At 44.3% G+C, this 26,523-nt stretch overlaps 2 protein-coding genes across 5 annotated transcripts in view; one reads left to right on the forward strand and one right to left on the reverse strand.

Moving 5' to 3' along the window:
* The window catches only part of SEPTIN4 (septin 4), a 49,326-nt gene extending 35,694 nt beyond the window's left edge, over positions 1-13,632 (forward strand). For 2 of the 3 annotated variants that reach the window (XM_088152306.1, XM_088152304.1), the window contains exons 11-12: positions 7,768-7,867; positions 9,880-13,632. In XM_088152306.1, the coding sequence (XP_088008432.1) occupies positions 7,768-7,867; positions 9,880-9,936 (157 nt within the window). In that variant the 3' untranslated portion in view covers positions 9,937-13,632. Of the gene's footprint in view, positions 1-6; positions 1,948-7,767; positions 7,868-9,879 lie in introns of those variants that run through there. The other variant, XM_025172380.2, reaches the window with a different exon arrangement.
* A 1,526-nt stretch (positions 13,633-15,158) lies between these two features.
* The window catches only part of LIMK1 (LIM domain kinase 1), a 48,343-nt gene continuing 36,978 nt past the window's right edge, over positions 15,159-26,523 (reverse strand). For both annotated transcript variants that reach the window (XM_007436980.3, XM_088152392.1), the window contains 4 exons: positions 24,831-24,978; positions 22,963-23,018; positions 21,546-21,703; positions 15,159-20,031 (listed from right to left, as the gene is read on the reverse strand). In XM_007436980.3, the coding sequence (XP_007437042.1) occupies positions 19,869-20,031; positions 21,546-21,703; positions 22,963-23,018; positions 24,831-24,978 (525 nt within the window). In that variant the 3' untranslated portion in view covers positions 15,159-19,868. The remainder of the gene's footprint in view (positions 20,032-21,545; positions 21,704-22,962; positions 23,019-24,830; positions 24,979-26,523) is intronic.

Below are 26,523 nucleotides of genomic sequence, written 5' to 3' on the forward strand. Positions count from 1 at the left end.
CAACAGGTATGAGGAGGAAAGACAGGCAAAGCGGCCTTAAAAATTCCCAGGTGGAATCAGAGTCTGATGGAGACACTTCGTCGAGGAAAATTAATACTGGCTTAAATTCACAGATTTTTTTAATGATGATTTAGGCCCCCAAAGCAGGTATTTATTATAACAGCAGATGGGTAGGGACTCTTTTGCAACCAGAATAAATTACACACATTGAAATCCATTTCCCCGGTTTGTGCAGTTTTGCGCTAAGAGGGGCATCTATAGGTAGGTGATGCAGAATTTATTTATAAATAGGAATGCAAGCAGGATATATTTATTCTTTTTTTTTTTTTAACTCAGAAAGGTGCTGGTGTGTTGGATGTCCAAGTTGGCATCAGGTAGAAAACCCACAAAAGAAATGAACACACAGAGAAACAGCTCTTCTTGGCCTTGAGGTTTTCAGTGAATTGTCCTACTAGGAGAAATATACATATGTCTGGTTGCTTAACTTTTCCCTAACTTTTCCCCAAATCTGATAACTTCCAGGAATGTGGGACTGCAGTTCTCATTTTTCCCAGTTTCCCAGTTGGTACAGCCATTGGACACGCTGGGTATGAAAAATGGGAGATGTTCTACAGTACAGGCTGGGAAAATCAAAATCATAAGATGAAACAGAATACCTTGGAGCCCCTTGATTTCCTTACAGGCCTTCTTCAGCTCACCATCTTGCTTACTTGTCAAGGATGGTCTTGGATAAGCCTTTCCTGAGACGCTGTTTCTCTTCACTCATCTTTTCTACCCTTCAGCTTCTCTCAGATCTTGCTTGGTTTTCTCGTAATTCCTTAAAATCTGTCCTCCTAAACTCATTGACTCTGTTCCTTCATAGGCCTACTTCCGGCATCCTTGGCTGTTAAGTCTTACTGCATCTCTTACTCCTTTCACCACTATTCCTCTCTGTCCAGCGGTGGCCAGCCAGAATAGATGTTTCACTTTGTTCACAAAAGCCGTGTTTTGGCCGAGCAGTCGGAATGTTTCTCAACGTGCCAGTTGCACAATGAAGGAATAAGCACGGGGCACTGTTTTAGCTTGCAAAATAATACAGTAATAATAATTACTGGAAACTCTGCTGTAGACGTTGTGGGAGGAGAGGTGGGTTAGTCCAGTGTTTCTCAACCTTGGTAACTTTAAGATGAAACAGTGGATGAGTCTATAGTGGCAAAAAGGTTAGAAGGGAGTCCGTTAGCACCTTTTCCAACTAATAAATGTTATTAAAGGGCATCAGCTTTTGTGACCTGCATCTGACTTCTATCAGATGCAAAGAGTGGCTTGAAAGATGTAGGATTTAAATTGGGATTAAGGTGGAGGAAGGAGGAGAAGACAGGTTGATTATGCACATGCAGAGACAGATTGCACGTACCTTTGAATCCTACATGTTAATGCCTTATCTGGGAGCTCTACCTGTTGGATGCACAGGCCTGATGATCCTCTGCAACTCTTCCACTGCTGCAGTTCACAGTCTGCATGCTGGAAGGGAAAGGGCATGGTAGTCCATCAGACTTCTCCGTTGGAAAGCAAAGGGCAATAAGCTTGAGTGGGAAGAAATGCAGGTAGAAAAAGAAGAGAAAAAGAAATCTCGGTAAGGATCTTGAGAAAGCGTAACATTTAAAAAATTACTATGTGTTGCTGCTGCTTGCATTGGTTTGTGGGTGTTAAACTGCAGGGCAAGCCGTTCCCGGTGTGTGGTAAGCGTTGGCAGCTGATAGCACTTCGCAAACTATTTGGGGACAACCCTGCGTATTTCGTAGGAAGGGTGAGATTCATACGTCCATGTCTGTTGGTAATATTGACGGTGCACTGTTTTCTCAGCAGCTCTGACCAAAAGTTACCATTTTCTGAACAAAGCAAATAGGAGAGACAGTGATTGCGGGACAAACAGTGTACAGTAGAGCAGTGTTTCTCAACCTCAGCAGGTTGAAGATGTGTGGACTTCAACTCCCAGAATTCCCTAGCCAGCTTGCTGGCTAGGGAATTCTGGGAGTTGAAGTCCACACATCTTCAAGTTGCTGAGGTTGAGAAAGACTGGTATAGAGAAATGGGAGGAAACTCTCCTTTTTATTGGATCTTGATCCCTATTCAGCATTTTCCCCACCTGCACTATGATTCTTGTCCTCTTTCAATGGAGAGTAGCCTATGCTTATATTTTTGATGGATTGATTACGTGCCATCAAGTCGTTTTTGACTCCTAGTGACCACAGAAGTGTTCACTGTTTGGCCATCTTTTTTGCACATTTCAACCCTGCAACCAGAACCCTCTGAGACACATTCTTTCCCATCCCCCTTTTTTCCTCTCTCTACCTGGGAAAGAGTATTATTTTCTTGGCAACCCCTACTGGAGAGGATGTCCAAGAATCAGGGGTTTCAGAGGTGGGCTTTGCCTCCAACGCTCGGGCTTCTGAGCTCTGGTTCCACCACTTGCAGATTTGGTCCAGGATGCCTGAACCAGGGCACAGAACGGCCCTCTAGGCCAATGGAAAATCAGGAAGCAGGGAGTAAGTCTTGGGGGGAAACTTCTTCTCTGCCCTACCTTCCCATGATGAATCTAAGCATGGTGTCTCCATTCCCTTGTTCTGCCTGCCGCCCTGTTTGGAGGGAAAGGAGAGGTTCCTCGTCTTTGAGATTCTGCTGCAGTGACTGTTCCATGGAGTGAACGACTGAGGCCCCTCTTCCAGGTCTGCCTCCACCCCCCTCAGCTCTTGGACTGCAGTAAGCATGTAGTTGCTGAGGACTTGTACAGCCAGGCCGGGGTAATGCCAGACGCTTTCCTCCAGAGCTGCATCTGTGTGGCTTTCATGCATTTCCTATAAAAATATTTTATTTCCAGCTCATGGTTGTCTGAGCCCCTTCTATTTCGCCTGTAGGGGAGAGCAGCACAAATTGTGGTGGGCCATTGGAAGCCAGCACACCCTGTCTGTGTGCACATAAGATGCTTAACCTTACTGCTGGGTTTGCACAATGTACCAAGCCTAACCAGGGTTCCCACTAATCTGTTAGCATTGACTGCTTACAAACTGTGTAAACACAACCACTAGGCTTTTATTTGACCCGGTTAAGCATATCATATGAACATGAAGATTTGGGGGGCGGAGGGTATTGATGGGAAGGCTTACACTTGGGATTTTGATCGACATACTTGGTTCAGTATGATTATCAGGTTGTTTTTTCAATTTGCAGTCTGTAATCTACTTTCCCTAATGATCTCCTGATCTGTGAAATGCCAACAGGGAAGAGGAGTTAGGAAGCATTTGATTCATGACTTGGCAAACCAGGCCCTTCAAAAAACCTCAGGTAGCTGCCCAGCCTTCTTTGGCCCCAGGACTGTCTGTAGGTTGGCTCACAAGAAGCTACACAAAGCTAGCTCCTGGATGAAGTCACTCCATGCCAGACGAAGTCCAGCTTTGTCTCCTTTGATTGGTAGCAGTTCTCCAGGATCCTTGGCAGAGAGTAGTTTTTTCCATCACTTTCTAGCAGAGATTCCAGAATGGAATCAGAGTCTCTCTGCATGCAGTGCACGTGCTCTGCGCTGGGTTATGACCCAAGGATGGGAGCCACTCAAATGGCTCTAAAGTGGTGCTGCCCAGTGCATGTATTAGGCGTTTTCACCACTTAAGGGCCGCCATGACAGTACATACTACACTGCTTTTCATAATTGTGCTCAATCAAAGCTGTTGGAAATGGGGTGGAGGGTAAGGTGGAATGGGAAATTGGTCATGAAAAAATAAAGAAGGAAGCAACAATGTCCCTCTGAAGTCAACACAGAGAGCCTTTCTTTACCCACACTTCACCTGGCTTAGTCTACTCCTGATGAACATATGAGTATCTAAAGTAGCCTTATACAGTAGCATATCAGGCTCACCAGAGTCCTTGTTAAAAAAGGAAGTCCTTTGAAAATGCAACATTGAAAACAAAACTCATTCCTTCCATTTCTGAAGCTGATACTTTCTTCTTAAGCAAAATCCCTATTACAATTTCAAGAATTCCTTCAAAGTTGCTTGAGATAGTCAGATCATTTGTTACTCAAGCTCAATTTTGTGGGCTTTAGACAGAGTTCACATACCACACTAAGCTATATTTATTTTAACCATAATTTGTTGAACAAGCCATCATAGCTTGGTTTGGGCAATAAGTTAATCCATCATGTATTTTGTTGGCTTTGGTGTGCTTTGTGAATGCTCTTCCAGTCTGTAGTCCCATGGTTTATAGCTTAGTATGCTGTGTGAACCCAGTCCATTTTATTTTCAGTCAACTAAAGTTCAGCTTGATGTATGAAACCAGACAACTGTAGGCCATAAACCATGGGTTACAAACCACGGTAGCGGGGTTCATGCATCATGCTAAGTCAAAACCGAAGAAGCCCATTGAAGTGTGAAGCTGTTTCCTGGCCTTTGACTGGATATACTGGAGATTTGACCATGAACCTGCTGAGTTTGAAGTAGCCGCTCTGCCCATGAGTGGTGTGTCATAATGGTCCCGTGGCACAGGTAGCTGTTGCTACAGAGCTTTGCCTATAGGAGCTTTGACTCCATTTCTGGGTTTGCAGTGGAGTTCCCCAGACTTACGGTTTTGGGGGACTTCAATCTTCTCTAGGAGTGGGGTCTGAGGTGGCTCAGGAGTTCATGGCCATCAAGACAGCCATGGGCCTATCCCAGACCATCCAGAGCCCAACATGGGACAGTGGCCATACACCAGATCTGGTGTTCCTGTCAGAGCAGTGGCTATGTGATCTGAAACTGGGGGAGCTTTTGGTGTCCCCCTTGTCATGGTCAGATCACGCCCTGATTACCATGGGATTCTTTAGTATCACTATCCACTACAGGGAGGCTGGACCCATTAGATTGGTCTGCCTCTGACCACTAATGGACCGGATGGGGTCCAGAGGGAGCTGGGGGTTGTTCCTGCTGGTCTGCTGCATGGTCCATCTGAAGCCTTGGTTGCTGCTTGGAATAAAGGGGCAGCTGAGGCTTTGAATCGGATCGCGTCCATGCGACCTCTCTCCTCTTGGGGATCCTGGCACTCCCATGTTTTACAGAAGAGCTGAGGGAATTGAAGTGAGAGGAGAGGTGTCTAAAGTGTCACTGGTGCTCCACAAGGGATGAACTCAACCAAACATGGGTTAGAGGCGCTGTGAAGACCTACCCAGTGGTGGTAAGGGCGGCAAAGCGTCATTACTTTTCTGCTCTTATTGCCTCCACAGATAGCTGTCCCATGGCCCTGTTCTGGGTGACACAAGCCCTCCTGGATAAGGGGGGCTTGGAGAACCTCTTGCAGAGGCATGCAGAGGAATTTGCTCAGCATCTGTTGGACAAAGTTGCTCAGATTTGCTCTCAGTTGGACATTGGCCTTGTTGCACATCCAGAAGAGATGCCTGGGGAGGAGTCCTGCCCTGTTATCTGGGAACAGTTTGAACCTGTTGGGCTGAGGAAGTGGACAGCGTCCTTGGGGCTGTAAGCTCAGCCACCTGCTCCATGCCCTTCCTGGCTGGTTAAAGCAGCCCAGGGGGTGTTGTGTGGGTGGGTTCTAGCAGTTAATTCTTCCTTGAGTGAGGGGGTTGTTCCTTTGCCTCTTTAGGAGGCCTTGGTTCACCCCCTCCTCAAGAAGCCATTGCTGGACAATTTTCATCCAGTATCTAACCTCCCCTTTTTGGGGAAGGTGATTGAGAAGGTGGTTGCATGGCAGCTTCAGAGGACCTTGGAAGACGCGGATTATCTGGATCCCTTTCAGTTGGGATTCAGACCCAGGTATGGGACAGAAACAGCGCTGGTTGTGCTTTTGGATCTCTGGTGAAGGTGGGATGGGGGTTCTGCATCCATCCTTGCCCTACTTGATCTCTCTGCAGCTTTCAGTACCATTGACCATGGTGTCCTTCTGGATCGGCTCAGAGGATTTGGGGTGGGAGGCATGGTGCTGTGCTGGTTTGCCTCCTTTCTTCAGGCTGATTCCAGTTGGTGGTAGTTGAGGAGGAGGGATCCCGTACATGAGGCTGCTGGGTGAGTTCATCCATCGCCATGGGGTGAGGTATCATCAGGATGCTGAGGATACCCAGTTATACCATCTCTGCCTCTGTGAATTAAGCGATGCTGTGAACGTCTTATCCTGGTGCCTGGAGGCTGTGAGAGTCTGGATAGGGAACAACAGGCTTCAGTTGAACCCTGGCAAGACTGAGTGGCTTTGGGTTTTGGGGCCTTCTGGATCTAGGACTACGCCATCTTTGGTGCTGGATGGGGCGGCACTGCCCCAGACCTGGTGTGCAATCTGGGAGTCCTTCTGGACTCAGCCTCCTGCTCGAAGACCAGGTGGTAGCTGTGGCTAGAAGGGCCTTTGCACAGCTTCATGTTGTGCACCAGTTGTGCCCATTCCTGGATCGGGGGGGGGGCTCTGCTCACAGTCACTCATGCCCTAGTCACCTCCTGATTGGACTTCTGTAATGTGCTCTACATGGGGCTTCCCTTGAAGAGTATCCGGAAGCTTCAGCTGGTGCAAAATGCAGCGGCACAGGCAGTTCTATGTGTGGCCCTAGATGGTACATTTTACACTTCTGCTCCACGAGCTGCACTGATTGCCAGTCTGCTTCCGGGTCCAATTCAAGGTGCTGGTTTTGACCTTTAAAGCCCTTCATGGCATGGCGCCCAGCTATCTGAGGGACCGCTTCTCCCTGATTATATCTGCCTTTCCCATCAGTTCTGGCAGAGAAGACATGCTGCAGGTCCCGTCTATCCGGGAATTACATTTGGCGGGTCCCAGGAGGTGGGCCTTCTCTGCCATGGCATTGCCTTATGGAATCTTCTCCACCCGGAAGTCAGATTAGCTCCATCCCTCTTAACATTGCACAAGTCTCTCAAGACCTGGCTATGCCATCAGGCCTGAGGGTCCCAGAGGACTGGATAGATCTTGCGACGGCTCCCTTACTGCGGCTAATGATCCTCTCTTGTTCTTGTGCTTTTTATAGTTTTTATAATGAATGTTTTTACGTATTTATTGGTCTTTTAATTAAGTGTTATGTGCTGCCCTTGTGAGAAGGGCAGCCATACAAATTTAATAAGTAAGTCAGTCCTCTGCGCTTTGGGAGCATTTCTAAAGCTTCCATGTTAAGAACAGAAGAGCTCTCTTCTTGCTGGATCAAACCAGTGAAGGGGCAAGGCTTCCTTCACAAGAACTCTGGGCTGAGTTGCGGGTGGAGGTTTGACAGCCTTAGCTTGGGTTGTAGGTATGTGAGTTTTCTTAAGAGAGCACGTTTTATTGTGAAGCAGCCCTTTTCCCAGAAAGCAGTGGCTTGGGCTTTTCTTCAGTGTGTTAGCTTTGCATTGTTCAAAATGATTTGGAAAGGGCCATTAGCCTAAAAGTCCAATCTCCAACCCTGTTTTCTGTAGATTCCTACAAAAGATCCCAGACTTATAATTGCCCAGCCTCTGTTCCACTTCCTCTCTTGATAGTTGGTTCCACTATCAAACCGCTCTTGCCATTAGGAAGTTTTTCCAAACATGAATGTGAAACTATTAATTGCCTTTGCAAGGTAACCTCAAAAAGCTGTGGGAAGCCAGACTAGAATTATATAATGGAATAAATAGCAAAAGGAGTTTAATGGAAACCAAATTCAGCAGTCTGATTGGGAGGCAAATGGGGTGTCTTGTGGGATCGCATACCCAAGCGTTTTTCTGCCACTTTGCTCCTTGAAAATGCTTTAATGCATTTCCTCTTTTATCTCTTTTTCTGTTACTGATTTTTTTGAAAAAATAGCAAGCTAACCCGAGAAAGCGGGACGGATTTCCCCATCCCAGCTATGCCCACGGTGCCAGACTCAGAGACAGAGAAGCTGATCCGGGAGAAGGATGAGGAGGTGAGTAAAGGGGCGCTATTGTGGGAGAGATTGCTGGTGCTTGAAAGTCGACAAACAGCTGTATTGTACAACATCAAGGCTTTGCTTAATCTAGCTCAGTACAAGCCAGATTCTCACATCATGCTGACCAGTTTGTTTAACAGCTGGGTTCACGCATTGGTCCTGTTTCCACAGCACACTCAGTCTTATCAGCAGTAACTAGTGGTTCTGACCACCTGATCATAACAACTAGATCAAAGGCAAAGCTAGTCCACCTTCTTTGGGAGAGGTGCTGGGGAATTCTGAGGGTTGAAGCCCACACATCTTAAAGTTGCTGAGACTGAAAAACACTGGTCTAGGAAGTACCTAGTATCCCATGAGCCCATTTACCAGGAGAGTATGGGCAAGGCTTTGTGACATCCTTAGTCCTTTCCCCATTGGCCAGGCAGGCATGGTTTGGCCACTCCAGCCAGTGGATGTGAACTGTACTGCTGAGTCTTGGCAGCAAGTTCCATAATGAAAAGGCTTAAATTTTCAGCCACATTCTCTCCAGCTCTTTGTGCTGGAGGACTGGGTATACAAATAGGTAGTCCTCATTTACTGACTGCAATTGGGACTGGCAATTCTGTTGCTAAGTGACATGGTTGCTAAGTGCGGTATCACGTCACTATGCCGATTTATGACGTCATTTCTGGCTGCAGTCGTTAAGCGAATCACTGCAGGTTCTTAAGCGTGATGTCCATGACTTGCAACTTCCTGCTGGCTTCCCCATTGACTTTACTTGTCAAAAGCCGGGTGTGAAAGTCGCAAATGGATCACATGACTGCAGGATGCTGTGATCATCACAAATGCATGCTAGTTGCCAAGTGTCTGAATTGCAATCATGATGGCTGCAACTTTGAGGACCAGTTGTAAGTCTCCTTTTTCAGCACTGTCATAACTTCAGTCAGTCGCTGAATGAGTGGTTGGTAAGTAAGGACTACCTGTACATCTTTTGACTGGACATGGGTGTTCCCACCATATGGAAGGAGTGATTTTAACCTTGTGCATGATCGGGTTTCAGTTAATGTCACTCCTTGGGAGTTAATTGACTGGGGCAGCTGAACCCTTTTGGATGTTTCCGCAGTACATTAACTACCTTATTCACCTATGTTAGCTTGCTGCGTTTCAGCCATAAACTGTGCCTTACCAACCACTCTAACTCGACACATTGTGTTTAGCCCAAACCAAGTGAAGACTTGGGAATGGACAATCTCCTTGCAGACGGGGGCCATGTGTTTTCTTTTTCTTTAAATTGATTGTAAAGGGCTGTACTGGTTCAGATGGTAGGTTTATGGCATGACTGGAGGGGTTTGAGATTATTATTATCATTATCAATTAAATTTATATGTCATCTGACTCTCAAAGACTCTGGGTGGTTTACAAATTATTGAAAACATTAAAAACAAAACATTAAAAAAGGGTAAAGATGGCAGGATGACAAACCAGGTGGAAACAAAAGAATTTTCAGCCTCCCACTTCTTTTTTCTGTATGGGGGGGGGAAACATTTCCTTAGCGCATTAAACTTGTTGGTGGCTTAGCACATTAATGCATTTAATCTGGTTACTGACTTAATGCAATTTCTGGGTTCACATAATAGATTGTTCTGTAAAGTAACTGAATGGTCTGGGTCCTTATTACATGGGGGAGGCTAACCATAGGGCTACAGTCATTGTATCCATTACAAAGGGAACACAGCCCATTGCTTGATTCTCAGCAGTGAGACTTATGGCTGTGGAACACATTCCCTCTAAAGCTGCATTTGACCCCTGCTTTGTCAGTTTTAGAAGATACGTTTAGGTATCTCTCTTTAGGCAGGCCTCTACAGATCAGGTTGCTAATTTGTGTTTTAAGGTATGTGTTTTGGTATTTTCAATTCTGTACTTTTTGGGGCGGTATTTGTTCTGTAAGCTGCTTTGGGTGTTCAATTTGTACAGAAAAGCAGATAAACCAAGCAGATAAATAAATTCCTGGCACGTTTTTCCCCCTTCAGTTACGAAGAGTGCAGGAAATGTTGCAGAAGATCCAGCAGCAGATGGAAGATTCATAGTCATCATAAATTGCCCCCCACAACATATTCCTTTGTCCCTGCTGGCTGGCATCCTTCCGAGGCAGAAAATGTTTACATCCCACCGAATTTCACCCCATCTCCAGTGCTTGGTCTTTGACATACCTTATGAGAAACATGTATTGCTGCAATGATCGCCTTAAAACCAAAGTTGTATAATTACTTACCCATCTAAGAAATGAGAAAGTCGAAAAGGCTCCAGGATTCTACTGCAACCTTTCAACAGATGAGAACTTTTCTTTTCTCCATCCAGTCTGGCTACAGTTCATCATTGTGGTGATGTTTCTAGAGAGTGTAGAAATGAACTATTCTGCAATCACAGCACTGAAAGGAAACTTAACTCTCATCTGATAGCAGACTCTGATAATTTGTACCAGCAACTCTGGTTGGTGCGATTCTGTTCAGATTCCTTTCCAACCCATTTGTAAAAAAGATGCAAGTGTGAAAAAGCAGGCATACAAAAAACGTAAGTAAGATATTCTCTCCAAGTTCCTTTTAAAATTATTGGCAAAAATATGATATGCATACGAGAGATGAAATGACAAATTCACATCTATAAGATCTGGTAAAATGGAGAACTTTCAGACTTGCATCACAGGTTGGGAGTGCTTTAAAAAAAATCTTCCTGGAAAACATGAAGGCCATGAGCAGAAGCCAGCAGTAAATTCCCCCTTATCAGCCCCATTGAAATGAATGGGAGTGGCCCAAATCTTGCACTGAAAACTTCTGACCGGATCAAACATATGAGCACTCCCTTTGCAAAAACTCTGTTTTGTTCTGTTTTACATTTATCTCTTTATAAGTGAGAGGGTCAAAACATGGAGTTAATATAGTTTTTGCAAGCGAATATTATTAATTTTATTTAAGTTTTTCAAGCTATTTATCAAAGTAAGGTAAAAACAAAGTAAAAAGAAATTTACTCTCCCATGAACAGCCACACACCCAACAGCTGGTGAATGTGCAAAATAACCAGGCTTCTTGTGAGGAATATTCCATCTCATTAGGAATTATTCCTTCTCATGTGTCTTAAGTGATTGGGTCTCTTGTGAATACGTATCTGCTCACACGCGTGTTTTCAATCAAGAATACCTAAATTAGGACTATTCAGCAAGTGGATCTTTTAATATGTGGCTTATTCCGAATGGAGATTTTCCTAGAAGTCTGAAAAAAACACCTGGCACTCTCCCCTCTCTGGAGGGTCCTTCCTTAAGATCTGCATGCTGCTGCTCTATTGGGGAGGGGGGCAATCTTCTGAACCTGCTGAAATTTCCATCTCTGTTGATCATGCATGCTGCAGTTATGCTTTAAAAGAATATCTCAGAGAACAAAGCTACAAATCTTTCTCCAACCAGCCGATCAGTTACAGAAAGTGTTGGTGAGATACCCTCAAAGAAGAGAAACAGCCAATTCATCTACTACTATGTCTCTCTCACTTCACGGCTGTTCGAAAGGAGTATCAGAATTCCAAAATCCTGGCAACCATGGCCTGGTGTGTTATGAACAGGAAGGCACTTTCCTCTTTCAAGGAGGGGTGCTGATGGAAAGTGCCCAGAGGAAAACCAAGGTGATCTCACCGGAGATACGGGTGTATTTCTATGAAAGCCACCTGCTGTTCCAATTTGGGATTGAAGTGTGGATGGCCTCTAAGGAAACGGGCTTTTCCCCCTGTATGCAAAAGAGAAGCAAAGAATTGGAGATGATGGAGAGGAATTCAAAGTGTCAGCAGGTGGCACAGGACATGGACCTGCTGGAGCTAAGAGATGCTTCTGAATATGACCAACAGCCTTTGTTCATTTGTAGCACAGAGCATGCTGAATGTTAGCATGCTGGATCCAACCAAAGCTCTCATATTACTAGCATCTGGTAATTAGTGGTATTTTTCCTCTAACCATGGAGGCTCTGTAGGAGTCAAGTAATTGCTGTTGATAGATCCCTGTTAGTGCTCACCCTTCTGTCTCATTCTCTTTTCTAATAAGCTGCCTGTCCTAACAGTTCTCACAGTGTCAATGAATCTAGATCCAAACAGACTTGTAAGCTGGGCCAGGAAAAGCAGAATATTTGGTTCTTTTCTCTAGAAGGCTCAGAACCCACTGGGCATCATAGAACCATCCCTATAGCAACCATTATAATATCACCTGCAGAAGCTTCTGAATAAAGAAGGGCCTCAAAACTGCAGGTTTGGAAACAAGGACCCCCTAGATTTTAAGCAGTCCTTTCCATCCAGCCCCAAATGCATAGGATAGGATTGGCAATTGACCAGTGTGGGGAAAAAACCTAGCCTGGTCTGGCCTGCTTCTGTGCTTTTAAGATACCTTGATATACATAAATGTATACATACAATGTTTTTCATTGCATGGAGGAAACATTACTACTTGCTAGTATTGGTAGAGCAAACTGCTATTACAGAGGCTGACCCCATACCCTTGACTTCAATATTTATCCTTTATAGAGGTGCTTCGAGACAAGGCTTTTCTTGTGCAATTAACCTGGTTTGTTCATGCAATATTATCAGGGGGCTAAGAATGTCATCTTCACTAGTAACCTTCCTGTATTTCTTCTCTTCCATTTTTTTCCTATAACTTGAAGAAAAACTGGGAACAGGGAAGCCTTTGATTGATACTGCAAACAGTCCTTTCGTCTGAAACCATAATTGTTCTCTTCCTATTGTAATGCTATCATTTGATATACTTATTCTTGTTCATTATTGATTACTCTTTATTATTAATTTATCCTCCAGGACACACATGTGGCACTTGCATTTCTGAATTCTTTACACAGATGAAGGCAAATACCTACTCTAAAATGTCACTATTTTTAACCTTATTTAAGCATCATTGTTGTTATTACCTACTGGGTCATTCTGAAAGCTCTTTGAAAAGTGTGTTAGCTCTGCACCACTCTTAAAGCACCAGGCCACAAGGATACCCAATATCACGTACAGACAAGCTGTTGCCCCCTTCACTTCAGTCCAACTTCATTGTTGCATACAAGGAGGACTGTTCTTGTGCCATAATTGAAAGTGCAGAAAACTAGAGGAAGTAGTCCTAAATTAACCTTTTCTTTTTAATTTTTAAAAAAAGTTTCTAACCTTCATGTTGTGAAGATAGGCTGCTGTGGTTGGATGCTGGGCATAAAACATGGTGGCTGTCAGGGGTGGTGCTGCGATTCTGGAATGTGTACAGTGGGACAGGGGAGGTGTCAATAAATCCAAGAGGGTGTTCGCAAATATGTGTTGGAAACCCTGTCCTTTTTAAAGTGTATTGCATCACAACACATGTAAAAAAGGGACAGGGCTTTGAACACACAATTGCGGCCATAATCTTTTTTTTTTTAACTCCTCCCCCCCACAATCCCCCATGGATGCTCCTGAATGCGTAGTATTGTGTGCTCTCAAGAATGCCTCCAAAACATTTTATTCCCTTATTCTCACTGCCTTAACTGCTGGGTTAGTAGCCCCAGGAGTAACAAAAGATGAGTGTGTGTGTGAGAGTCGCAGGATGTTTAGGAACCCCCAAACAGTGTCTCTGCTTTTATTCGTTCATTTTTCAAATCTTGATATTTTCCTACAAAAAAAGAAAAATCCTGTCTGTTGTCTGGGGATGGGAAGTATTTATTGAAAGGTTGTAAAAATATATATAGGTTTATACATTCTGGTAGCTTATTTTTTAATCCCACCAATAAAGGTAGCTAATTTCAATGAGCCTGTTTGAGACTTCAGTTTTTTTTAAAGGTTGAGCCAAAGCAGCGATATATGAAACTCTGTTTTGATTTAAAGGCAGGAATTGGTCTGTGACTATATTACGCCAAAACAGTGAGATCTTCAATTCATGCAAGAGACCCATTTCTCCTAGAGCAGTGTTGTCCAAACTTGGCCACTTTAAGATGAGTGGACTTGGACATGGCTGGCTGGGGAATTCTGGGAGTTGAAGTCCACTCATCTTAAAGTGGCCAAGTTTGGACAACACTGTACTAGAGAATGTATGCATGTCATTGGGGTGGACAGTACTTTCCCCAAAGTGGGGAAATGATTGATTACTGTTTAAAAGAGTGGAACTGGCCTTCTGTCTGGTACAGAAGATGCTTTTGGAACAGTCATCAGCCAAGGCAGATGAAGCAGGGTATTCACCATCAAGGGCTCATGTTGCCAGGGAAACTCAGGGCCCATTGCTCAGAGGTCCAAGTCAGTCTGCAGAAAGGACATTCCAACACAAAGATGCTCATTCATAGACGTAAGGTAATCCCAAATAATTGGGATATCTGTAAATTATTTGTATCGAAAGATCCCAGCCAACTCCCGAGGGAAAACCCCATATTACCAGTGGTGTCACTACAGACTTCCGGCTCCTTCTGACCTGGGCTGGGCTGGGCTGGAGGTGGCGTCATGAGGACATGCCCCTTGGAAATTGTTAGTAACTTCAAGATGTGTGGACTTCAAGTCCCAGAATTCTCCTGCCAGCATGCCAAGGTTAAGAAACCCTGAGCTGGATGGAGCACCAGAGTCCCTCAACCACACCCTGGATGTTATGCAGAGTGGTGGTTGCTGTTTCCATTGGTATGTGATGCTGGGTGGTAGGGAAAAGGAAGCCGAGGAAGCCAAAGATAGGTACCCTACAACTGTCCTAGTCTGCAAGGACAGCATCACTCCCCAGCCTCATGGTTGAAGAGAAGTAAAGCTTGGCGGCGGAGACAGTCCAAATTATTTTGATGGACTTTTTTCCAGCTCAAGGACAGGGAGCACATGTTAATGCAGCTGTGGGGAAATGCTCTATGGATGCTGCTGCCTGGTTGAAGGAAGAAAGGGGTGCAGCTTTTAAAATAAAGAGTGAGGAAGACCAATGGGCCTTCCAAGGGATAATGTCCAAAGAAAGAGGGTTAAGGAAAATACTTGCTGATGCTAAAGTCCCAGTCCTAAATTGACAGTTTATGTTACTCTCTGGTAATGGCACTAGTAATCATACTTTGGCCTGCTCATATCATTAATCATAGATTAACCAGAGCTTTATGAATAGGCTGGAAGAAACCTGAGTAACCTTGTGATCAGCATGGGGAAACCTGGGTTTAATTCTGGCTTGACCCGAGCCTAACCTACTCCCTAAGAGTGCTGAAAGGATAATAGGAAGAGGATGTATGCGCTTCAGCTTCTTGGAAAAAACAAGAACACATCTAGGATTTCAATTAATATATTTTATATAAAGCATCCTTGGTGTCCTGCAATATATTACAACATATAGTAAGTACCTGGTCCCTAGCTCAAGGAAGTTGCAAATTCAAATTTGAAGGAACACAAAAACTAGAAATAGGTGCCAGAATAAATGCTGGAGGTAAAGGAATATAAGTTTCCAGGTCATTTGAAGCATTCCCAATATTTCATCTGCATTACTGCCTTGTAAACCATCTGACAACCTTGTAAGGGAGCTCGGTATTGTTGACTTAAATGACTTAAGCCAGGAAGTGGGTTGATAATGTTGTCTAGAATATTTAGGATAAAGGCAAGAGTTGACATGAGAGCTTGGCAAATCCTTCACCCCATGACTGTGACGTTGACTTTGGCTCCCTGGACAAAGGCAGCACAGGGGTCATGTTTAGGGCTCATCCAGTTCTTAAGGCTGGAGGGATGAATGAATGGAGCCAGATCAATGAACGTAGCTCTATGGAGCTATCCTTCTGAATGCCAGCAAAGGGATCTGAAAAACCTTCAAACACCCTCCAGAGAAATCTCAAGAAAATCACAGGTGGCTAGAACATGGGGGTGGAAGGACTTTTATTATTTCCATGTAAATTAATTTTACATCACAGTTTTGTGAATTCTGATCTTTGTCATCAGAGAGGGTATCATATTTCCTTTCCAGGTCAAAGTGCGTAGAAATGTTTCACAGTCTTTGTCTAATTCATGTTCCTTCCCTTAACACTTCCCCTAAAGACAACTGAGGCAGACTGATAATATGGTAGACTCCTAAAATCACCAAGGTTGACTGGCTGAACAAATGATAGGAACTCTTCTCTTCAGCTGTGTTACAGAAGAATGACCCTGGGTGTGCAGGAGGGGCTACCCAACCCCAAGTGTGCCAGAGCCGTGTGAAAGAGCCGCCTGACTCAGGAAAACTCACACACTGGCTGCAATTTGCAGCACCTGAAGAGTTTAAAAGAACCAGGGGAACAGAATGGGAAACACATAGAAGATGGAGACCAGACCCCCTAAAAAAAGGGGAGAAGGATGGGAAACAAATGAGTTCTCTGTGCATGATAGGATAGTGTCAAACATGGTCTAAAACCAAGATTGTAGGCACGAACTCAGAACTTCTAAATGGCTTTTAGACATGCCCATCAGTTAACAAAGGGACCCTCTCCTCCATGAGACCCATTGGGCCTGGGGGAAACAGATTCCTCTTTCACCCTCCACTGCAGACCTCCAGCCTCTCTTGCTTCTTGGTAGAGCCACCAGGTTTTCTGCATGGGAGAAGTGTCTCTCTTACACACAGCCGTAGTTAGGAGAGACCAGTTTCAAGCAGCCTTCAAAATTCTAGAGAAACATAATTCATTTCTAGAGATGTACATAGATGTGCCAATGGAGTAGAGACATTTGCCTACACTGCCCTCTGAAGATCATCCTTAAAATACACAAGGTCTGTCATCTTTTGCATCAAACATGAAATGCAGTTTCACAAAAATCTGAGCCTTAGCCTTTTCTAACAGATGTTCATAAAAATGCTGATGGATCAGGCCAGAAGCTTCAAAGATATGCAAAATCAAAATATAAAAACTTTCTTTTCCCCCAAATCTAGTACACAGTGGTGAGGTACACTGCTCTTAAATAGGGGGTCTTGATTTGGTTTTGACTCTTTGAGGAGCGCCCTTAGATACAGGCCAGACTTTGGTGATCAAAGCCAGAAAGATTTGAAATTTCACCACAGATCAGAGTTGTTTCCCCAAATCCTTCAAATCATACAGTGGATGTTATACATACTTTCAGTTTGGGACAGGGAAGCCAGAAGAGAAGAAATATGGAACGATAAGAACCTGTTTTTCCAAACTCCGTTGCTTTAGCCCAGTGTATCTCAACCTTGGCAACTTGAAGCATGCAGGCTGGGGAATTCTGGGAATTGAAGTCCACACATCTTCAAGTTGCCAAGGCTGAGAAACACTGCTTTAGCCTGTTTTATCTGTAGAGAGTCAGAGACTGAAAACTATATAGTTCATATAACAATGTGATTCATATCATAATCTGGGGGCATTCCATCCTACTGCAAACCTGTCACCCTCTTTTGAATCTGCAGAATCCCAGACCACTATTGTTAGTTTTCCCTTGTTTCTAAGCAAGAAGATCCAGGAAATTCACATTTTTGTAGCCAGGTTGTCTGGATGCAAGTTTGGCACATAGGACCTACGAAGCTGGACCACAAGTCTATGGAGGGAATTCATTTTGAGATCGCAAAGAATCTTTTCTTTCTCCATGTTTTCCTCCTCCTAAAAATGAAAAAAAAAAAAACAACCCACCCTATAACATGAAAACTGGCCTTCATTTAAAAAGAAAAAGAAAAAAGATGCTGGCGTTTCCCTGAAAAGAACAGGAGCGCATTAGTAAGAGTTTAAGAAGATCCATGTTGTCTCCTTCAGCAGCTGGCCAGATACCTCTAGAGAAGTGCAGAAACTGTGGGTAGTCCTGACGTTTCTTACCAGCACTAATAATCAGAGGTAGGTTGTCCCCAGGGATTTCCTAGCTGGCATGGCTAAACTCCCTCAAGCCTTCCTGCCTGACCCTCTTGTACTTAGGTTGTACAACCAATGTTTGTCCTGGGTGCTGGAATGCCGGGGGTGGTGGTGGTGGAATGGTCTGTTTTTCCCATTGGCCACTCACACCGTTAGCACTGCAAACCCAGGAAGTCTTCCATGGTTCAGGTTCTTATGAATGCACTCTCAGCAACTGAAAAAGCTCCATTCTTCCCCTTCTTTGGGAAATTAACAGACCATCAAGCTAATCTCCTCCTCCTAAATTGAACAATATAGGAACTTGCCTTTTTTCAAGTAGCAGATCTGAATGGCTGCTTCACATCACTGTCCACAAAAAGCTTGCAAGGTAAGGAAAACGTTGGGTCTACTCTCTTGCTTCTAACATAGAGAGTTTTAATATGCAGGGGTGGGTTTTTTGGCACAAGAGGTCATTTAGTCACGTAGCCCCACAACCCACAAGGGTAAGTCAAAAATTAGTCTCTGCATTGTGAGGATCCTTGGGCAAGATGCACTTAGCTGGTCTCCCTTCTGAAGGCTCCTTTCTACCATGCTGATCACACAGATGGAAAGTACCTGCTGCCCATTCCCAGGTAAGGCTCCAATAATGCTTATTTTTGTTGCTGATCCTGGTGCATAGATTAGCTCAGCCTTCTCCAATCTAATACTCTCCAGATGGGTTGAGACTGCAACTCCAGAATTCCCCAAGCAGCCTGGCCTCCAGACCCCTGGCTAAGAATTCTGGAAGTTGTACGGTTCTGAAGGCCACGTTGCTTGAAGAGTTCTGGGAGTTGAAAACAAATCTGCAGGACGCCAGGCTGAGGAAGGCTGGGGTTAGTGCACATCCTGTAGTTCTACCCTGAACCTGGAGAGAGTTGGCTAGATTTTCAAACTATGCAAGAAGATCTCCCTTTAAAAGGGTGACTGAGTTGTTTCCTCCTCTCTCCTTCTAGAAATCCAGACTGCCTTTTCGAGGGCCTAACAGCACATGGGAGTACGCATGTGCACACCCACAAACACACACACACTAAATCTTGCAACAAAACGTTGACACACCTTTGCCTCTCCAGCAGTGGGCAAGCAGTTCAAAAGGAATGGTAATTTGGAGCAGAGAAGGGGTAAGAGGAGAAGGTTTCAGCTCCACCTTATAGTTTCTCTCTGGGGCAAACTGCCTGCTTAGGAAATAGTTTTTCACCAGAAAAAGCAGCCTTGGAGTTTATGTACTTTTGCCAAACATGTTTGCAACAGAAGGAAGGAAGGGAGAAGCTAAGGTGTGCACACAGTGAAACATGCACACAGCGCACACAAGTGGGCACTGACAGAGCTGCATTCATGTAACACATTTCACCTGGTTACTGAATTGTGCCATTTTGTGGGGGGGGGGGATTTTCACAATATATCAATCTCAAATTAGCCAAATAGGCTGGGTTTGCATAACATGCTAAGCTATATAAAACATAAAATACTAACCAAGGTTAACAGTAACAGTAAGCTCAGTATGTTGTGCAAATACAGCCACTAAATCTTTAGCTGACTGGGCTAAAGATGTTGTGTGAATGTAGTCAGACACTGGCTCCAGGGAGCCCACAGACCAAACTTCTGCACAGATCTCTCAGTCTTGCAACTTCCCAGGAGCACGAAGGTGAAGCACATGCATAGACTCCCGTGGCCTATTCACAGAACAACGAAGTGGGGCTCGAGAGTCCAAGTGTGCAAGTTCACATCAACCCAAGGCACCACTTTATAGGACAAAGGTTTAAAGAGGATCTGTAGAGGTGTATTTGGGGGACAGGGAAGGAGCCCCCACCTTAATGCCAGCTGATGGCGGAAGCTTTCGTGCTCAGTGGGGCGTGCAAAGCTTTTCGCAACCACAAAGCATACAAGGAGAAAGTCAAGGACCCCTCACTTCTCCTCCACTTTGCAGGATGCACATGAGGAGAAGGACCTATTCACAAGGAGTATTTACAGGAGCCCAGCTGCCCAGACGATTTCTGCGCAAGCCAGGCACAGAACTCATCCCCCAAGGAAGGAAGCAGGGAGAACCAGCTCCCAGTGGTTCGACAACCAGCTCTAGCTGGCGAGCTGCGTGCAGCTGGTGGCAGGGCTCAGCAGGAGAAGCTTTTCTTCAGCCCAGCTCATACGGAGACATGCAGGCTTGGCTTGGGGCTGCTTGCCTGCCCCTGCTGTACTCATTCAGACACTTCAGCATGTGCACACAGTCCACTCTCAGCTCGCCGGTGCGTCTCCCAGAAGGCCCGGTCCAGCTGCTCCAGCTGTGAACTCAGGGGAAGTTGCATAGCCAGGTGCATGCGGAGAGCTTCCAGCCACTGCTCTAACCGGCTGAAGGAAGGCCTGGAGAGAAAGAGGAGAGCAGAAGAGTGTGAGGATTTTTGCTTGGTCAGGCTAAGAGCCCCATCTGGTTCCAAAGTGGCCTGGAGGGCCATGGGCAGAGTCTGAAGTCAGCACTCCTCTATCACGGTGCTTCTCAACCTAGGCAGCTTGAAGATGTGTGGATTTTAGCTCCCCAGCATACAAGCGTAGGCTACTCTGCACTGGAAGAGGACAAGAAACATGGTAAAGGTGGGGAAAATGCTGAATAGGGATCAGGATCCAATAGTAAGGAGGACAGTTTCCTCCACATTCTCTATACCAGTCTTTCTCAATCTTGGCAACTTGAAGATGTGTGGACCAACATGCCAGCTGGGGAATTCTGGGAGTTGAAGTCCACACATCTTCAAGCTGCCGAGGTTCAGAAATGCTGCTCTATCATTACGTAGAACCATGGAATGGAAGGGTTGGAAGCAACCTTGGAGATCCTCTTAGTCCAATCCCCTGTCCAGTGCGGGAATCTACTTCAGCCCAATTGCATAGGAACTACAATGAAGAGGTATACTGTTCTGGAACGTGGAGGTGCTACTCCATCTATCACAAAAGCCCCAGTGAATTAGCCCAAAGGCCAATTCAATCCAGCTGATGTCACTGGAAACCCACAAATAGGGCAGGAAAGTGATGACCTTTTCTTATTACTTATGCCCAGTATCTAGTACTCACACAGCCCCAAATCAAGTCTTCAGGAATAGGTGCAATTATGAGTATTATGTCCATCCTAGCTGCTAAATGGCCATAGCAGATGATTTTCAAAATTGGTCAGCTAGATGCCTCCTGGAGGCACACAGTGGAATCTGATATGCTTGCCATATCATGTTGTTTATTTATTCTCTATACCAGTGTTTCTCAACCTTGGGAACTTTAAGATGTGTGGACTTCAACTCCCAGAAATTGCTGGCTGGGGAATTCTGGGAGTTAAAGTCCACACATCTTAACATTCCCAAGGTTGAGAAACACTGCTCTATACCTGTATCTGTAACTACACACATGCACACGTGCGGGCACACACACACTCTCAATCAACAAGAACCCTGGCATACACTAAAAAAAAAAAGAATACAACATGGTTAAAAACCATAATAACCTTGGTTCTAAGGACTGTATATTATGCGAAGGCTAGAGGAGACTGAGGGCCAGTTGCCAATATATATATATATATATATATATATATACACACACACACACACACACACACACACACACACATATATATGTATATATATATACACACACACATATATATGTATATATATATACAACTGGATATGGAGCAGCAAAAGAGCAGCCGAGCTTCTCATAGCCTGAGCCTTACCAGAAGGTTGTGAACGGCTTCCTCTGTCCCTCCAGGCTGGACCATCCATCCTGAGGGAAACATCCCTTTCCCCAAACCACATACCCTCCCCCCCCATATCCTCCCCAGAAGGCCCTCGCTTCTGACATGATTAAATCTTTCTCCACCCTCTGGCCCCATCACTCACCGTTTCTCAGGATCCAAATCGCAACAACAAACAGCAATGGGGAAGAAGCTGGGAGGACAACTGGGAGGGCAGTAGCGGTCCAGGAAGCCCCGCACGTTGAGGCCAAAATCAAAGGTTCGAGGCAGGTAGTCGGGGTCAGCACTGACTCTTCCGATGATCTGTGCAAAATAAAAAAGGAGCTGTTAGTAGCTTCTCTGTGCTGATCTAGGATTGGTTAGTCATCTAGAACAAGTCTCAAAAGATAGCCCTTGGGAGATAAACTGAGCCACCCCGAAGAGCAAAGTAGAGCTCAGGCTGGCCAGTGCCAGATGCCTCAAGGACTTTTAAAAAGTCCACGTACAGCATTTGTATATGTCACCTCAGTAACCCTTGCAGAAATATGCATGACGTGAGTAATCCTTACAATAATGCTAATTTTATAAGGCTAGTACTGTCATTCTCACTTTACATATAGGAAGCTGAGAGGGGTCTGTATGCCTAAAATAGCTTGGTGAGAAATCCCAAGCAGGTAAAAATTGAACTGAGTTTCCTTCCTTCCTTCCTTCCTTCCTTCCTTCCTTCCTTCCTTCCTTCCTTCCTTCCTTCCTTCCTTCCTTCCTTCCTTCCTTCCTTCCTTCCTTCCTCCCTCCCTCCCTCCCTCCCTCCCTCAATTTATGACAGTGTGGGTTAAGCTGAGGGTGTGGGTTGAGCTGTGATACAGCAACTGGTTCAAAGTTACCAAGTGAGCTTTCATTATGGACAGGGGACTTGTCCCTGGACCTCTCCAGTCCTAGACCAATACTTTAGCCCTTATTGAGGGTGGCAAAACATCCAGATGATCATTAGGTGGCAGTAAACAGTTACATGTTCTGCATTTCTCTGCTGCCATCTAGCGATTGTCTGGATTCTTACATATCACACCAGATCTTGGTCATAATGTTCCTTTGATTCTTTTTTTCTTTTTCTTTTGAGGACTACAATGGTTTTGGTGCAATCTACTGCAGCTGCGTGCAGATGCATTTAGGACCCAAAAACAAGAGACACAGAACCATCCCTTCTCCCTCTTTCTGCTATTCCATTTTTTGCTCTTGCTTTTCCTGCCTATCAGGTTGGCTGTGGAAGAGCAAATCACCGATGCCAGTAATCTGCCCTGGTCTCCAGTAAAGAGCTTCTTGTTTCTCCTTCTCCTCTCCCTTGGCTTGTTTTGGCTTTTCCCCACTTTTCTGCTCCCACCCTCCTCCTTTTCCTCTGGACTCTCCTGCTCAAAATGAGGCTGAGTGTGACAACCTCCTTTAAAGTAGCCAAGAGCAAGGATAGTGGACGCTTGCTTCAGGCATCTGCCAGAACTGTTCTCTGGAAATGTTCCTCTAGATTTCTCAACAGCACCATCTAGCAACCCTTCCTTCCTCCTTGAATGCTTTATGCTCCTGGGACTTGCCTCACAAAGGATGATGCCAAAGGAGAAGACATCCACTTTCTCATCATAACTTCTCCCTGCAAGAGGATGACAAAGGACAAAAGAACATATTTAGCTATCAGGCCCAGAGGTCCTAGCCAGCGGTAGACTATTTCTTGGAGTTGGTGGGGTCATCTGGAATTTGGAAAGCAGCTCATTGGCGCTCTCACAAAATGGCTGCCATAAGGACTCATGTGCTGTCATGATAGGGATGGTCTGTCCCAAAGTAGCCATAAATGAAGTTGCCCCTTTCTTTTCCCCCCACTTTATCTTAGTTTTGATGTGCCCAGAAAAAAGGCCAAGCATTGATTGCATTGCAGCCACCCACCAATATATTGTCTAAGAATGCTCCTAGGATCAACGCGAGATCCAAAGGCATTTCTGGAAAGGAAAATGATGCTGGAAGCTGATGCTTTGCTTTTAACAGGCTAAGTTCCCACTGAATTATTTTTTAATTTAAAGTCAGATGGAGTGAGAAGTCTGCCAGCCCCAAGGGACAGTTCTGGAGAAGGTCCTAGGGCAAGCCACCCAAATTACAGCAATGGGATTTTTCGCCCCCAAGAAAACAAGGAACGAAATAGATATGGAAAGATTTCGATAGGATTAACATGTTAAAGGTGCATTAACCTGTACCTTTAACATATGTGAAAATACCCCTCCAACTCTCCAAAAATCAAATAGGGAGGAAAGAATTTGGCCCACTCCTTTCCCTGGAGATGACACCGCATCATTACCATGCCTCAGAGGCCAGGAAACAGGACATCCTGATCACAAAAAGACTGCCCAGATCTGCACTAAGACCCATGCAGGCCCTAGGCATGCTATGGGTCCTGTCTGTGAGGGAGTGCCATGTGGTGGACCCAGGAAAAGAGCCTTTTCTGTCATGGCACCTGCCCTCTGGAACATCATTCCCCCAGAGATCAGACTGGCCCCAACCCTGCTGGCTTTTCGCAAGGCCTTAAAGACCTGGCTTTGCCATTGAGCCTGGAGCCCTGATGTTGTGGGTTTCTTGGTTAGGCTAGCTGGGATGATTATTAGTGTTGTTGTGGGTTGGTTTTTCAGCTGCCATTATGTTGTTTATAATTTTGTTTACTCTTTTTGTTCTGATTCTAATTGTTAGCTACCCAGAGTCATGCACTTGAGATGGACAGCCATATGCATTTAATAAATAAATCATAAATAAATATTTGTAGGCCCTGATTGCAGTGATAATCCAGATGCTTAAGGTTATAAATATAAATGCATATCTTACTCTTTAAAATAAACAATTTAAAATAAAGTCGTAAAATCAAATTGCTGTAAGTATATGCATAATAAAGTAGTACTTAAATATACTTAATTTTAGGACACATGAACTTTGATTTCACAGTTACTTTTCAGATTTTTTTAAACTTAAAGTTTATTGGTAGGCCCCAAACATTTCATAGGCCCTTGGCACTGTTCCTGTTGTGTCTAATGGGCATTGCCTCCCTATTTCCTTCAAAGCAGACCACAGTAGGAAACCAAAGTCATGCATGCTTATACTAGTTTTATTATGAGGTTACAGTAACAGAATCTTGCAAGCCTGAACGTGCTTCTCCCCTCCCTCCCTTTATTTTCATGAGAACTAGGGAGGTTCCTGTTGAGATGCTTTCTCAAATTACATTTCTGCCCTGGACTCAGACTTCTTTTATCTGGCTATTGTCTTGGTTGAGGCTCTTCCTGTGTTCCTCAGGGTTATTCCTTCTTCCCATTACACAGAGATGGCTTCCCAGATAGCTTCCCAAACACGATCCTTGCTTCCCGCAGTTGCTGACCACAATTCAACCAGCCCTGGTGGGCCTCCATCCCAACCCCCCTGCTCCACTCACCATTGATCATCTCGGGAGCCATCCAGTAAGGATTGCCAACCACCGTGTACCGTTTCCTGCGGTCAGGCTTCTTCAGGTTTGCCAGCTGGTTCTTCTCATCCACCATCAGCCGAGCAAGGCCAAAATCAGCCACCACCACACTTTTGTTCTGCACAAGGGACAGAAATAATCCTTTTTTCTTTCTTTTAATTATCCAGTGGATTCAGCACCTACAGTTACAATGCTCTAATGTTATTGGCAGACTAGACAGTATTTAAGAAAGGAGAAAGTGCCATTTTGTGTTGTTCTCAATACCAGCTTCAAACAGATGTGGCTTGTTTTTGAAGCAACACAAATAGCAGCTGAACCTGATTATTTTAAATACTATTTATGTTATAGAATGTTATTTTGAAATGAACTTATTTTATACTCACATACCAATTAATTTATCTATTAATATCATTACATCAAAAGTGTCAATAATTTTTTTTAATTAGCTTTGATTAAATTGGAGGGGTTAATTCAACTGAAATAGACAAAATTCTCATATCTACAGAGTGTAACAACTAATGCTTAATGATCATGTGACAAACTATTATCAGATATTGGAGAGTTCTTGACACTGAGAACTGTGGGTGTACTTGGCTTTTCTTAGAAATATTTGTCTTCGGCATCTCCACTGGTGTAGTAGGTAGTAGTATATCTATAGTCTTTGGGAGTGTAAATGTTCATGAACTTCAGTATTTTTATCTCCTATTTTAAATTTCCATCCTTTCAAAATAGAAAAGTTTTTTGCAAGATGGTACCTGAAACACTAAAGATGACCACTCAATATAGATATAGTCAAGAAAGCATGATCACTGATATACAGTAGTCCTTGTTTAGTGACTGCCTCATTTAGTGACCGTTTGCAGTTATGACAGTGATGAAAAAGTAACTTTACAACCAATCCTTGCCTTTACGACCTTCGCAGGTCTGTAAAGCAAAGGAAAGTCGAAGTAAGATCATGAGCACAGTCGTGGTTTCACTTAGCAACCATTTGCTTAACAACTGAGTTGTTGATCCCAATTGTGATTGCTAAACAAGGACTAGCTGTATCTGATAGTTTTACATGTGTTTTTCTTACATACATACCAATCACACTATTCCCTTCTGGAGTAAGTAAAATTGTGCAAAGCTCAGAAAAGGCATAGGGGATAGTAAGCCAAAAGAATTTCAAAAATGAGATCCGAAAAAAGAGAGGGAAGTAAGTCTAATTAAACTTTCTGAGGACTTCATTAATTTCTCCAGTCATGACTCTCTCTGTCTTCCTGATCCTCTTGACCCCTTCACTTGTCCCATACTGTATTTGTTGTGCCATTCAATCCTTGTTCATTGTCTCTATATGACCAAGCCACCTGAACCTACTTCTTTCACATTGGAACTCACCGTTGCGTTCAGTCCTCAGGCATTCGGGACCCATTTGTTTTTGTTCTTGTTTTACAGTTCTCTATTCCTACTGCTTTCTCCCCACACAGCCAGTTCTCACTTCCACAGTGGGCAGAAGTATAGAAAGCTATTTTCACTTCTTTTGTCAAACATTAATTCCTTGAAACAGAAACTGCTTCTGTAGTCTCTAGTTTTTAGTTTGTAGTGAGAACATACTACTCACTATCTTTCTATCAGCATTTGAACATTTTAAAATTTTTCCATCCATTTTTTTGTTAATAGAGAA

This window comes from Python bivittatus, unplaced genomic scaffold, assembly GCF_059951505.1.
Source record: "Python bivittatus isolate LINGU-HERP-01145 unplaced genomic scaffold, Pbiv_v1 ctg000690_np1212, whole genome shotgun sequence".
Lineage (NCBI taxonomy): Eukaryota > Metazoa > Chordata > Lepidosauria > Squamata > Pythonidae > Python > Python bivittatus.